Below are 13,997 nucleotides of genomic sequence, written 5' to 3' on the forward strand. Positions count from 1 at the left end.
TATCCACCTTTTTCCCCTTTTTTTTTTACCTGCCATTAGGATTTATCCACCTTTTTCCCCTTTTTTTTTACCTGCCATTAGGATTTATCCACCTTTTTCCCCTTTTTTTTACCTGCCATTAGGATTTATCCCTTCTCCCCCCACTTTTTTTTTCACCTGCCATTAGGAATTTCAGCTTTCCAATCCAAACCATTCAATGATTTCCAGAACAGCTGAATTTCAGCTTTCCAATCCAAACCATTCCATGATTTCCAGGCAGGATTTCCAGGCAGGAAGAACAAACCCAATCCAATGGTAAAATTCCATAACCAGCAGCAGGATTGGCATCAATCCTGTCCCTCCTTAATCCAGTTTTTCATTTTCCATAAGCAGTGGATTTGCTGCTGCCAGCAGCCAGGGGATAAATCTGCAGGAATCACTCGGGGAAGGAGCACATCTGGGTTTGTGGGTCCAGTTGAAGGTGAATTCCATTGCCACAGGACAGGCAACAAACTGTGGTGTGGCTAATTGAGGTTAATTAATCCTGATCTTCCACCCACCCAGCACCACAGACCCAGCAGCAGCAACCACATCGCTCACTGATGGTTTCACATGAACTTTCTGTGAACTGAGAGAAGGGCCTGACGTGAAAATCCCATGTTTGAAGAAAATCCTACCTCTAAACTGAAGCCATGAGTGAATCAACAGGCCAGGGGGCCCTGACAGATGTCACAAGGAGACCTCACCCAGCCATGGACAGAACAGGGATGAAATGAAGTGGAATTTGATGTTTAATGCCATTTTTCCCACCCCCTGCCACGGGCAGGGACCTTTCACCATCCCAGGGTGCTCCAACCTGGCCCTGGACACTTCCAGAGATCCAGGGGCAGCTGCTCTGGGAATTCCACTCCAAGGAAGCCATTCCCTGTGTCCTGTCACTCTGTCCCTTGTCCCCAGTCCCTCTGCAGCTCTCCTGGAGCCTCTTTAGGCCCTGGAAGGTGCTCTGAGGTCTCCCTGGAGCCTTCTCTTCTCCAGGTTTTTACCATTCCCAGCTCTCCCAGCCCTTGGAGCATCTCTTGTGGTCCCTGCCTTATGTGTTTTCTTAGCTGAAATCAATACATTATTATTATTTTTATTATTATTGTTTTCTTCCATCCAACTGAGTTGCGGGCAGCACAGTGGAGAGCTGAGGAGCAGCTGAGGTGAAGCCCAGGGCTCCAGAGGGGTTTGATGCTTGCACAACATCCCAGTTCCCATCCCATCAGCACATCCTGACTCCCATGATCACACCCCAGGTTCTGAACCGCACATCCCAGATCCCCATGAGCTCATCCAAGGTCCCCATAAGCAGGTCCCAGTTCCCATGAGCAGGTCCCATCTCCCACCAGCCCATCTCCGGTCCCCACCAGCCCATCCTGGTCCCCTGAGCCCATTCCCTGTTCCCCACGAGCCCATCCCGGTCCCCTGAGCCCATTCCCCGGTCCCCACCAGCCCTTCTCCGTTCCCCACCAGCCCTTCTCTGTTCCCCATTAGACCATCCCGTTCCCCACCAGCCCATCCCGGCTCCCACGATCCTACTCCGTTCCCCACCAGCCCATCCCGGCTCCCACGATCCCATCCTTTTCCCCACCAGCCCATCCCGGCTCCCACGATCCCACTCCGTTCCCCAGCAGCCCATGCCGGCTCCCACGATCCCATCCCGTTCCCCAGCAGCCCGCCCCGCTCTCTCCCGGTTCCCGCCGTTCCGTTCCGTTCCGTTCCGTTCCGCGCCGTGCCGGAAGCGGCGGTGCCGGCCGGGGGAAGGGGCGGCGCTGCGGGCGGCGCTGCCCGGCCCGGCCCGCTCCGTGCCCGGTCTGTGTGCCCGGGGCTGTGCCCGGTCCCGGCCATGGCCGGTGCCCCTGCCCGGTACCTGGTGTTCTTTCAGTACTTTGGCACCAGGTACAGGTACGTGCCCCGCCTGGCGCCGGGGAGCCTTGGAGACAGCGGGGCTGGGGACAGAGACTGGGGACAGCTTGGGGACAGCTTGGGGACAGAGTTTGGAGAGAGCGGGGTTTGGGAAAGCAGGGCTTGGGGACAGAGCTTGGGGAGAGAGTTTAGGGACAGAGTTTGGAGAGGGCAGAGTTTGGAGAGAGCAGGGTTTGGGGATAAACCTTGGGGATAGAGCTTGGGGGTAGAGCTTGGAGAGGGCAGAGTTTGATGAGGGTTGGATGAGAACAGTGTCCAGGTGAGAGATTAACCCCTTCCTGAGCAGGTGAGAGCTGGACCTTGCTGTGCACGGAAAAAGGGATGGTTCAGGCAGGAAATGCATCAAACCAGCAAGGCAGAAAGAGGAGAAGGGAAGTTTGTCTCAGGCTGGGGCAGGAGGATAGAGCAGGAAGTTCATCACAAACTGTCCTTGTGGCCCTTTAGTCAATTTATGACATTCACAAGTCCTGGCCTCCAACTGGCAACCAACTCCTGGCCCTAAAATAGTATAATCTCAAACTAACTTATCTGCCTTATTCTCCTGTTAGCCTCTGTCTCGAGGGCCAGTCCAGAGAGGAACATTTGAAGGATTATTTTATTTCCAACATCCCTTCTGGAAAATAACCGCTTTTAATTTTAATAATTTAGATTTTAATAAATTTAATAATCAATAAGGCACTTTCCCTGCCCATTCCTCAGTGTTTGGTCCCTGCAAGTTCTGTGGGAAGATCCAAGAAGTCCCCCAAGAAGTCCTGAATTTTTTGGTGGGCTCTGTCAAGTCCCTAAATGTTGACATCAATAAATCATATTTGTTTTGCTCTGCAGTGGGGTTATGGAGACCAAGAGTGATCAGGCCCTGGTTGGAGTCCAGAATTATTTGGAGGTAGGTCCTGTTGTCATAAAAATGAAGCTTTTAGGGTCACACAGGTGTAAATATTATTTTGAGATGGACACTCAATAAAACTGGCAGAGTGCTAAACACTCCAAAGTTCAAAACCAAATCCCTAAAATGATGTCATGATGCAGATTCTGACCTTAAAAAGATGTGAACCCTTCAAAGAGACTTAAAATTGAGCCCAGAACTGCTCAATTGAGAACCTTATCAGGTGCTGGCCCACCTGAGCTTTGTTAGGACTTGTGGCTTGTCCTTAAAACTGCCTCAGTTGTGTTTCATGTCCAGTTCCTTCATGGATTTAGCAGCTGGATGCTGTCTCCTCCCAGGGGAGGATGTTCCTGACAGAGGTTTGTTAACAAAGCACAGCAGGATGTCCATTGTTCTGTGCTGCTTCCATTTTTTTTTTTTTTTTGGAGTTCTGTTATGCCAGGGGAAAAAAACCCATGATCCTGTTATCCCTGCACTGCTCCCAGGGATTCCCTTGGATCTGGGAATGGTTTGAGGACCCCAGGTTGCTGTTTGGGCTGGCAGAGAGTGTGAACAGGAATGAAAAAACCCCATTTTTATACCCAGGAGCAGAAAATGGGTCACCTGAGTGTGGTGGTGCAGTTGGGAATTTAAATTGTAAATTAATTACAAGCTGCTGTTGAACTGCTGAGTCAGGAATCAAAGGGAAGGTGAATTATTTCTCTTGTCTTGGAAGCATCATGGGGTTCAAAAGGAAAGTTGTACCGACTTGGAAGATAAGAGGTTGTTGATTCATGTTGATTCAGAGCACATTTTGTCACTCAGTTCCCATTTGTGGTCAGTCTGTCTGACCCAAAACCCAAATGGCAGCACTTTGGGATTCTCTGCTGGTGTGGAGGACAGAGCTGTCCAGGAGCAGCCTTGGTGACACGCCAAGGGACAAGGGCAGGACATCCCCACGCTCTGTGGGGCTCAGAATTCCTGCTGCTCTCACTGGGTGCCTTGGGAAGGCTGGCCTGGAACAGGGACTAGAAAGAGTTACAGAATAAAGCAGGGATTTCGGAAAAAGATCTCCTCAATGGATGCACCTTGGGCAGCACAAGAACCCAGCAAGGGCTGCACCCAAGATGAACCAAAATGGTCCCAAAAAATGGATGATCGGTCACAAAATTTTAAGTTCTGCTCCATTTGCATCTTGGAGTGAATTGTCCCATTCCAGCCGCAGCCCCTGCAGTCCCATCCTTGTTTTTCTCTCTCCAGCCCACGCTGTTTGTGCTCCTGGGCTGAGATTTGGGTCATTTGTCCTTGGTCCCCAGCTGGAGCAGGAATTGTTTTGTCTCCCTGCTCTGTGCACAGAGCTCACCATCCCATAATGTGAAGCCCAGACCCACCCACTAAAGCAGCAGAGAATGTGAAAAATAGAAAATCCAAAACCTGAGGCATCAGCACAGAATCTGGAGAATAGAAAAGCCAAACCTGAGGCATCAACTCGAAAGGAAAGTGTGAGGAATTATGGCTGGAATCAGAGTTCTCAGGGTACATTCATGTGGCTTCCTGCCCCGAGACTGTGGCAGAGAAAGTGGCTAAATTTTGTGCAGAGCCCAAAAAGGATTTTCTATCCCATGTATCTCATCCTCTGAGCCGTGCAGGGCCCCAGGCTCTGGGCGTGGGGTGAGCCCAGCAGTTGTTGTGCATTATCCCAGTGGTGTCTGAGCAGGCAGATGGGTAGGGAGGGTGATTAGGGGAGAAAAGAAGAGGAGAAAAAGACAAACATGAGCTTATTTGGTGTTGCCTTTTCCCCAGTATCAGCACTTTGCAGGCCAGCTCGGTGCTTTCATGTGGTGCTATTGATGCTGGGCACTGCTGTGTCTATTGGAACCACATGGGAAGCCTTAAAGCAGCTTTAATAGAAAACTTCTGGGGCCTGCAGGAATTTCTCTTCCTTCCTCCTTTTCTCTGCAGCCTTGAACTTCACTGCTTTCCCCAAAGCCAGGAAGGCAAGCGAAGAGAAGGGCAAAATTAAAGCTCTAATGAGATCGTTATTGTGTTCTGAGGATGTTCAGCCATTTGTTTGCGAGCAAATAACCTGGGAGGTTCAGACTTGGTGTTCCAGCAGCTGTTTTGTGGGAATTGGGATGGGTTAGTTGGTTTTGTGTCAGTTTGGGCTGAGGCTGAACAGACCTGTGTCATTGCAAAGCTTTTTTAGTTCTTGGTGCTGCTCTGTGACAGAGTCCTGCAACTGCTCGGAGATAATGGAGCCTTGGTTTAGTCCAGAGATACTTGTGGGAGCTTTTCATCTCTCTTTGAGGGTGTGAGCTTTGCTGACAACATTTTATTTTTTGGAGACAAGTCTTGGAGCACTTGGAACCCCAATTTGGACCCAAAACAAATTCCAGGCCTTGTTTTCCCTCAGGAGGAGGTTGGAACTCTCATTTGGCTCCCTCAAGTTATTCATGGAACTTTTCACATCCAAGACTTCATGCTCTGTCTCTTATAAGAGCTTTTCATCTCTTTTTGAGGGGTGTGAGCTTTGTTGACAACATTTTATTTTTTGGACACAACTCTTGAAGCACTAATTTGGACCCAAAGCAAATTCCAGGCCTCGTTTCCTCTGACAGAGAGGTTGGGGCTCTGTGATTTGGTTCCCTCCAGTAATTCACAGAAATTTTCACATCCAGGACTTCATCCTCTGTCTCTTGTAGGAGCTTTTCATCCTTTGAAGGGGATAAACTTTTATTTCTTGGAGCAGTCGGAATCCCAACTGGGGCCCAAAGCAAATTCCAGGCCTCGTTTCCCCTCATTGGAAGGTTGGAGCTCTGTGATTTGGCTCCCTCCAGTTATTCACAGAAATTTTCACTTCCAGGACTTCATGCTCTGTCTCTTGTAGGAGCTTTTCATCTCTTTTTGAGGGGGATGAACTTTGCTGACAGCATTTTATTTCTTGGAGACAAGTCTTGAAAGCCCAACATGGGCCCAAAGCAAATTCCAGGCCTCGTTTCCTCTGATGTTGGAGCTCTGTGATTTGGCTCCCTCCAGTAATTCATGGAAATTTTCACATCCAGGACTTCAGGCTCTGTCTCAATTCTTAGAAATGTCTCTGCTGTAAAGGAGGATCTCACTTTTTGCTGTTGTTTGGGATCTGCAGAGTTCCCTCTCAGACCTGCCTGAACCATCTCCCATTTCTCATTTTGTTGGGAATTTCTGCCCAAACTCATCCTCCCCTCCCAAAAGCCTGTTCTGGCCAGCAGCCTTGTGCTGAGGGCAGAAATTGTTCCTCGTGAAAGGAAAAGGGAGGAGGAGAGAGAGAAAGAAGAAACACCAGCTCCTTACTATGCAAGGCAGCTCTGGTACAACCTCCTTCCCCACATCCTTTAAAAAAAGAGCAAGAATTTCAAGCAGACAAAGAGAACTGTCATCTTCAGCCTCTGTTTTGATAATAATCCCAGTGACGTGGCAGATTGCTTTGGAAACCTTCTCTTCTAACAAAATCCACATTCTCAGCCTGTCCTTCCTGGCATTCACTTCCATTTCATCCATCCAACTGCAAACGAGCTGGGTTTTTAATTAGTTTCAGCTGACATAGCACCCAGTGAGTCAGGGAGGCTGGCATGACTTACAATCAGCAGCTTGCATGTTATTAATTATTAGAACACTGTAATTAATAAATTGTGCAGCTCCCTGGCAGGGCTCTGCAGCCTCTATGTCCAGAGGATAAAACCATGACCCATCTAGGGGAAGAGAAATTTATTTTTCCAAAACATTCCCAATATTGGCCTGTAAAGGTCAATGGAAAATCTGGAGGATGTTTTTTTTTTTTTTTTTTTTTTTTTTTTTTTTTTTTTTTTAAATTCAGATTTCAGGAAGGGAAGTGGATGAACTTTTGCTCCCCTGCCATGGCTGATGTTCATCAGCATGAGAGGAAAAATGAGCTGGGAGCAATAAAAGCAAGCTGGAATGTGGATCCATATCATTCTGGCAGCCAGCAGTGGAAATTCCAGCGTAATTCCAACTGTGGAAGGCTCAGTGAATGAAGCAGGACACAGCAGCTAAATGCAATTAATGCTTCCCCTGCATCCCTGGCGTGTCTGAGGGATAAACTTCCACCCTGGCTGCTCCAGGAATGTGGCTGGGTGGAAAAATTTGGGATAAATTCAGAAGGGTGAGATGTGAGAGGCTTCCAGCAGGTGCCAAAGACAAGATTTCAGTGTTTATAGCACCTGCTAAATAAAAGAAAATTTAAAAAAATTAAAAATATGGCTTAAAGGAGAGAGCAGAGAGCTGTGAACTGAGCACACACAGGGCTCATTTATTCCTTTATCTTCTTCATTTTTCTTTTTAGCTGGGTGAAATCTTAATTCCTGCTTCAGTCCCACCCTGGGAACGCACAGAGGATCCCAGACAGGACTGGGATCTGGATGAGCAGCACCCAAACCTCAGATGAAAGAGAGCAAGGGCAGGAAAAACTGGTCCCTATCCAGCAATTCCTGCATGTAAATAATGCACTTTTTTTTTGAAATTCAGGGTGGGACATAATAAGAGATTAAAAGAGGAGGAAACCTTCAGTGCTCCAAGGACTTTGGATATTCAGGCAGGAGATATTTGCAAAGGTGAAGGGGTCATTTTTCAGCTGCCTGCAAAGAGAAATTGAGAAGTTCTCTCTTCCAGGAGATCCTATCTCATCCAAAAGAAATGAAATAATAAAGACTAATATTAATGAATGAAGTATTAAATATTAAAATTGAAACTGGAGGCAATAGTTGGTAGGATATTATCGGTGTATTTTGTTGTGCTGGAGGAAAAATCCACAAAGCTTTGAGCTTCACAGACTGGGATTTATTTGGTGGTGCTGATGGTAAAATTCCTCCTTGGGATGCTCAGGAAGGTGGGAAAAATCTGATGGCGAATAAAATCTCATTTGTGGAAGGAAAACTCCCAGTCCTGCACCTTTTTGGATTTGCTGGCTGAGCTGAGCAGGGGAAATAATCAGATTTACTTGAGACTTTGCTCCTCTTTTCCTCTCCAGTCTGGTTTTTAGTGGAGAAATTCAGAGTTATGCTGATCCAGATGGAGCTGGGATGCACTGAGGGATCCTAAGCAGTGCTGCACCCATAAAAAAAAAGGATTTTTCCCATGTTCTCTCCTCTTGTCTCTCCCAGCTCCTGTTTCCACTGGCTGGTTTTTGTCTGCTGAGGAAGGAGGGGGAGAAAAGGGTGGAGAGAGGGACCTGGGAGGAGCCTGCAAAACCCAAACATCTCTGGAGAAACTTCGCTCTTAAAAATCAGCCCCTGCTCTCAGACAAATTGCTGAGGCACAGGCCAAGGTCTGCTGCAGGAAATTATTTCATTTCTGTCTGCTCCTCTCTGCTTGGGGGTGATAAATACAGATTTTTTTTTTTTTTTCATTGTTAATTGTAACCACACGTGAACTGCAAATGGAAGGGAAAAATCAGTTTGGTTTTTTTCCCAGGCCTCCCCCTGCAGCTTGGTTATGGTTTTTTTTCTGCCTCCCTGTGCATTTTCATGGAACATTTCTGAGAGCTCACAGCTCTGGCTGCTCCTCCAGGAGTCTGGAAGGTATTTGTGAGTCAGCAATTTGAATTTTATTGACTCTTGTAGCAAATTAAAATCCAATAAAAACCGCTGGGTTCAGTGCTCGGGAGTGGGGATGGGAAGGAGAAGGAAATTTTGAGTCATGCCTTTGGTTTCCTGCCTTCTTTTGTGGTTTTTCACTCTTTGAGATGTTTCACTTCTTCCCTGCAGTAATTTTCACTGGATTTTCTGTCTGGGGTTTGGGTTGAAATGAGCTGAAATGGGTGAGCCTCTGTTTTTTCCCCCTCACCCAACAACACAAAGCAGATAAAGAAATGAATATTTTTCAGTTTATTTTGTGCATTTAAGTAAGCTAACATGACACAAAGCAGATAAAGAAATGAATATTTGTCACTTTATTTTGTGCTCTTAAGGAAGCTCACATGACACAAAGCAGAGGATAGATAGTAGTTAATTTTTACTAGTTTATTTTGACTTTATTTTATCCCCCTAAGGAAGCTCTCATGGCATTTTGGATCCTCTGTGTGAGGTGATTTCAGGGCAGAAGCTGAGAAATCACTGATTTTAGGAGAAATTCCCCCAAACCCTCAATTCTTTATAACCCACAGTAACTCCAAACTCCTCTGGAAGCAGCACAAGGTGTGGTTAGGCAGGAGTGATGCCTCAGGTTTTGGATTTTCTATTTTTCACATTCTCTGCTGCTTTAGTGGGTGGGTCTGGGTTCACATTATGGGATGGTGAGCTCTGCACAGAGCAGGGAGACAAAACAATTCCTGCTCCAGCTGGGGACCAAGGACAAATGATCCAAATCTCAGCCCAGGAGCACAAACAGCGTGGGCTGGAGAGAGAAAAACAAGGATGGGACTGCAGGGGCTGCGGCTGGAATGGGACAATTCACTCCAAGATGCAAATGGAGCAGAAGTTATAATTTTGTGACTGATCATCCATTTTTTGGGACCATTTTGGTTCATCTCGGGTGCAGCCCTGGCTGGGCTCTTGTGCTGCCCAAGGTGCATCCACTGAGGAGATCTTTTTCCTAAATCCCTGCTTTATTCTTTAACTCTGTCCAGTCTCTGTCCTAGGTCAGCCTTCACAAGGCATCAGGAGGAGGACAATTTTGCCAGATTATTGCTGAATTATTGGTGAATTTTTGCTAAATTGTGGCTGAATTATAGCTGGATATTTGCTGAGTTATTGATTGATTTGTTATTGATAGTTATATAGTTATTGATTAATTTTTGCTGAATTTTTATTGAATTATTGCTGAATAATTGCTGGATCATTGCTGGATCATTGTTGCATCAATGAATTATGGCTCAATTTTTTGCTGAATGATTACTGAATTATGGCTGGATTTTTGCTGAATTATTGCCGAATTTTTTCTGAATTATGGCTGAATTACTACAAAATTTTTTGCTGAATTTTTGCTGAATTATTGCTGAATTTTTGCCAATTATTTTCTGAATTATTGCCAAATTTTTTTCTGAATTTTTTCTAAACTATTGCTGAATAATTAATTGCTGGATCATTGCTGAATGATTACTAAATTATGGCTGAATTATTGCTGAATTATTGCTGAATTTTTTCTGAATTATTGTTGAATTTTTTCTGAATTATTGCTGAATTTTTTGCTAAATTATTGTTGAATGATGGCTGAATTATTACCAAATTATTGCTGAACTTTTTCTGACTTTTTGCTGAATTTTGTGCCGAATTATTACTGAGTTTTTGTGAATTTTTGCCGAAATCTTGCTGGGTTTTTGGTGTTTGCTTGCAGAAGGCAGCAGAGCAGCTGAAGCCCAGCGCTCCCATCAAGTTCCACATCTCCAGCCGCACGGACAGCGGCGTGCACGCCCTGGCCAACGCCGCCCACCTGGACATCCAGAGGGGCCCGGGCAGGGCCCCCTTCACCGGCCCCCAGCTGCTGCAGGGCCTCAACCACCACCTCAGACCCGAGCCCATCCGGTGAGCCAGTCAAAACCCTTTCCTTGCCCTTATCTTACTGCAACAATCTCGGGCTTCTGCTGCTCACTGCGACCCCAGGGTGCTAAAAGTCTCTTTTCCCTGCCTGGTGCTCAAAGAAGGAGTCAGAGCTCTTCATTTCTCACTCTCAAGGTTGTTTATTGTTTCTTATCTATAAAATTGTTTCTTATCTATGACATTTTTTCCTTACCTATAAAATGTTTTTCTTATCTATAAAATTGTTTCTTATCTATAACATTTTTTCTCCTGTGCAGCCGAGGTGCACTCTGAAGCACTCTGCCTGCCCCTGGGTGCTGTGTCACAGACAGGTTTTATGAAAAATCCTTTCCTTAGGACTTTTTCTCCTGAAACAAAATGTAAATAATAATTATCTGCTGCTGTGGTATGCAACAGGTGCATCTTGGATTGGTCTCATGTGGTTGTTTTTAATTAATGGCCAATCACAATCCAGCTGTCTCAGACTCTGGTCAGTCACAAGATTTTATTCTCATTCCTTTCTATTCCTTGCAAGCCTTCTGATGAAATCCTTTCTTCTATTCTTTTAGTATAGTTTTAGTATAATATATATCATAAAATAATAAATCAGCTTTCTGAAACATGGAGTCAGATCCTCCTCTCTTCCCTCATCCTGGGTGCCCTGCAAACACCACCACAATTGGTGACCCCGAGTGATGAAAAATTCACACACTGGTGTTATCTTTTTATCCTAAAAACTACCTGTACAATATTTACAATTATTTCCCAATACCTATCACCCATTTTAGACAGTGAGCTCCTACTCCAAACCAATCCAGAAGTGCCACCATCACCCAGAAGATGAGGCCAAGAAGAAGAAGGAGAAAGGCTGGACATGCCCAGATCCCTCATCTTGCCCCCTGAACCCCCATTCTAAAAACCCCAACAATCCATTTTTCACCCTGTGATAAATTCACTGTCATTCTGCTTAAACTTTCTTGACCTGCAATTCTTCATACAAGGCTGGGAATTGTTTTTTCCAAGGGCTAAAGCAAAGGCACAGGGGTCTGGGGCTCTGGGACCCCTGGCCAGGGGCTGGAGCCCTCCAGGGCAGCCAGAGGAATTCCCTGGGTTCCAACAAGTGCAGAGCAAAAAATTCCTTTATTTTGGCTTGGTTTTACTGCAAGAGCAGGAAAAACTGGTCCCTGTTCAGCAATTCCTGCATGTAAATAATGCACTTTTTTGAAGTTCAGGGTGGGGGATATGAAGAGATTAAAGGAGAGGAGGAAACTTTCAGTGCTCAAAGGACTTTGGATATTCAGATAAAACTCTAAATTTTTCTCTACTTACCTTAAAACTCTAATTTTTTCTCTATGTCCCTATCCAAGCAATTCCTGCATGTAAATAATATTTTTTTTGAAGTTCAGGGTGGAGGATATGAAGAGATTAAAGGAGAGGAGAGAACCTTCAGTGCTCAAAGGACTTAGGATATTCAGATAAAATTTTAAATTTTTCTCTACTTACCTTAACCTGTCTCTGCTTTAAACTATAAATCCACATTTTCACTTCTAACACCTAAGTTTGGGAGCTTTTTCCAAGGTCTGAAATCAAATCCTGGGTTTAGTTCTGAGCTTTGGCTTCCAGGCCCAAAGTTCTGAGAGTTCTTTGCATTTCAGATTCCAGCACCATCCCCCAAAAATCAGAATATTTCAATCAGAGAATATATTCAGAATATTTGGAGCTGTTTTAGGAGGGTTCTGCTGCCCTCAGAGTGGGACTGGCAGTGTAGGAGTCTCACACCTCCTGTTCCTGGTTTTGTAACCACACAATAAAAATTCTCTGAGTGACAGGGCAGAGCTGGGATTCCTCCCACCTCCTGCAAATTGGCTTTGAGGTGGAGAGAACAGGAGGATTTTTTCTCTCATACATTTCCATTTCTAATTAAATGTCTTTGGGCTTTTTTTCCCTTTGATCTCAAAATTCAGGCCCTGTTGGAAATGCTAAAAAATGTAAAAAAGGTAAAAAAAAAAAAAAGCCACAGTTCTTTATTTACCATCATTTTTAAAAATGGGGTCTCAGCAAATGAGATTTAAAAATGGGATCTCTGAAATGCAGAGAAAGAAAATCTTTGGAATCTGAAATCTGAAATGCAGCTGCTGGAGAAAATTCTGGACAAAACCATTCCTGGCTAAAAGGAACAATTGCAACAGGAAAAGCTGCTTGCACTGAGGAATTCTGTGAGCAGGAATAAACTCCTGTGAGAGAACCTCCCTAAAAGGATGGTTATTTAATCAGAACCGCACAAGTGCTAGCTCGAGGCAGGCCGGGTGCTTGTGGAGGCATGCAGACAGAGGGAAATAAATGTCATCATTTTATTCTGGTGTTTGGAGGAGGCTGGGGCTCCTCCTTCAAACCCTGGAGGATGGAATTTGCGTTTCTCCTGATGGTTTGTGGCACTGGAGCAATTTCTGGGATTGTTTGTGCAAATCTTTGTGGCAACATTTTATTTTTTGGAGACAAATCTTGAAGCACTCAGAACCCCAATTTGGGCCCAAAGCAAATTCCAGGAACTCTCATTTCTCCCTCTGTGCTCTGAGCCAGGGCAGGGAGGGCTGAGAGCCAGAGGCCAAAAATCCCCAGAGCACCAACTTTCCTTAAAGTAAATAAAGACATTTGTGGTCCCAAATCTATCCTGGGCTTTTTGGCTGCCCTGGCTCCTTTCTCCTCACTAAATTCCAAAGGCAGAGAGGCAAAACAGCAGGAGAAAAATTCCCTTGTAAGGAGAGCTCTCCTCTCAAGCACCACCTGCAGGGCTGATGGCTCTCAGTAGGGTTTTTCCTGCAGGATTTTGGATTTTGGATTGTAGGTTGTGGATTTTGCATTTTGGATTTTGTAGAGTCACATCCAGTCCAGAGAACACTTCTGGGAGAGCTGCAGGAGCTTGGGGAAGCTCCATTTCCTTGCCTGGCAGGGAGAATTTGCTCTCTGTGCCCTCCTCTCTGCCTCCCAGGCTCTGTGGGGTGGTGATTTTGGGTTTGGAGAAACAGGGAATTTTCTCCCTGCTGCCTATAGAGGAAAACAGGGGAGCTCAGGTGCCTGGGAGCTCCTTTTTGGCTGTTTTGGGGTTGGTGGGAGATGGGTGGACACTCGTGGGAATGGCTTTTGGGGCTGAGGGGGTTCTGCTGGGTTCACTCCCACCCCACCCCTCTGGTGCTGGGATTTTCCTGGATTTTCCTGGGTTTTCCTGGCTGCACAAAGTCCTGCAGGTCCTGAGGGAAGGGACCTCTCGAAAGCATCTCCATCTGCTCTAGGAGCTGTTTGGGGGGACAGAGGGGAGTTCCTTCCTCTCACTTGGGAATTTTGGTGTCCCTGTCCCATGTCCCACAGCATCCTCAGTGCCCACTGAGTGCCCAGCACCTTCCAGGGGAAAGCTTTGGAATGTTGGTGTCCCTGTCAATGGAAAACCTTTGGAATTTGTGTCCCCTGTCCCTTGTGTCCCACAGCATCCTCAGTGCCCAGCGGGTTTCCAGCACCTTCCATGCCCGTTTCTGTGCCCTCTCCAGGACCTACATCTACCGCCTGCTGCTGGGCTGTGCCCACCGCTCCCAAATCCCCGTCTTCGAGCAGGATCTGTGCTGGGCTCCCCCAGGAGGGTGAGTGCAGCTCCCTGGGAGGCTCCTCTGAAAGGAAATTAGGGAATCAGG

General features: G+C 46.1%; 1 protein-coding gene across 5 annotated transcripts in view; it reads left to right on the plus strand.

Moving 5' to 3' along the window:
• Positions 1 to 13,997, plus strand: part of PUSL1 (pseudouridine synthase like 1) — a 20,713-nt gene continuing 6,716 nt past the window's right edge. For 2 of the 5 annotated variants that reach the window (XM_071449085.1, XM_071449086.1), the window contains exons 1-4: positions 1 to 1,923; positions 2,770 to 2,827; positions 10,133 to 10,320; positions 13,857 to 13,946. In XM_071449085.1, the coding sequence (XP_071305186.1) occupies positions 1,865 to 1,923; positions 2,770 to 2,827; positions 10,133 to 10,320; positions 13,857 to 13,946 (395 nt within the window). In that variant the 5' untranslated portion in view covers positions 1 to 1,864. Of the gene's footprint in view, positions 1,924 to 2,769; positions 2,828 to 10,132; positions 10,321 to 13,796; positions 13,947 to 13,997 lie in introns of all 5 variants that reach the window. The other 3 variants (XM_071449081.1, XM_071449082.1, XM_071449084.1) reach the window with 3 other exon arrangements.

Source organism: Agelaius tricolor, unplaced genomic scaffold (genome assembly GCF_023055355.1).
Source record: "Agelaius tricolor isolate 1412-34295 unplaced genomic scaffold, bAgeTri1.0.p SCAF_28, whole genome shotgun sequence".
NCBI classification, from domain to species: domain Eukaryota; kingdom Metazoa; phylum Chordata; class Aves; order Passeriformes; family Icteridae; genus Agelaius; species Agelaius tricolor.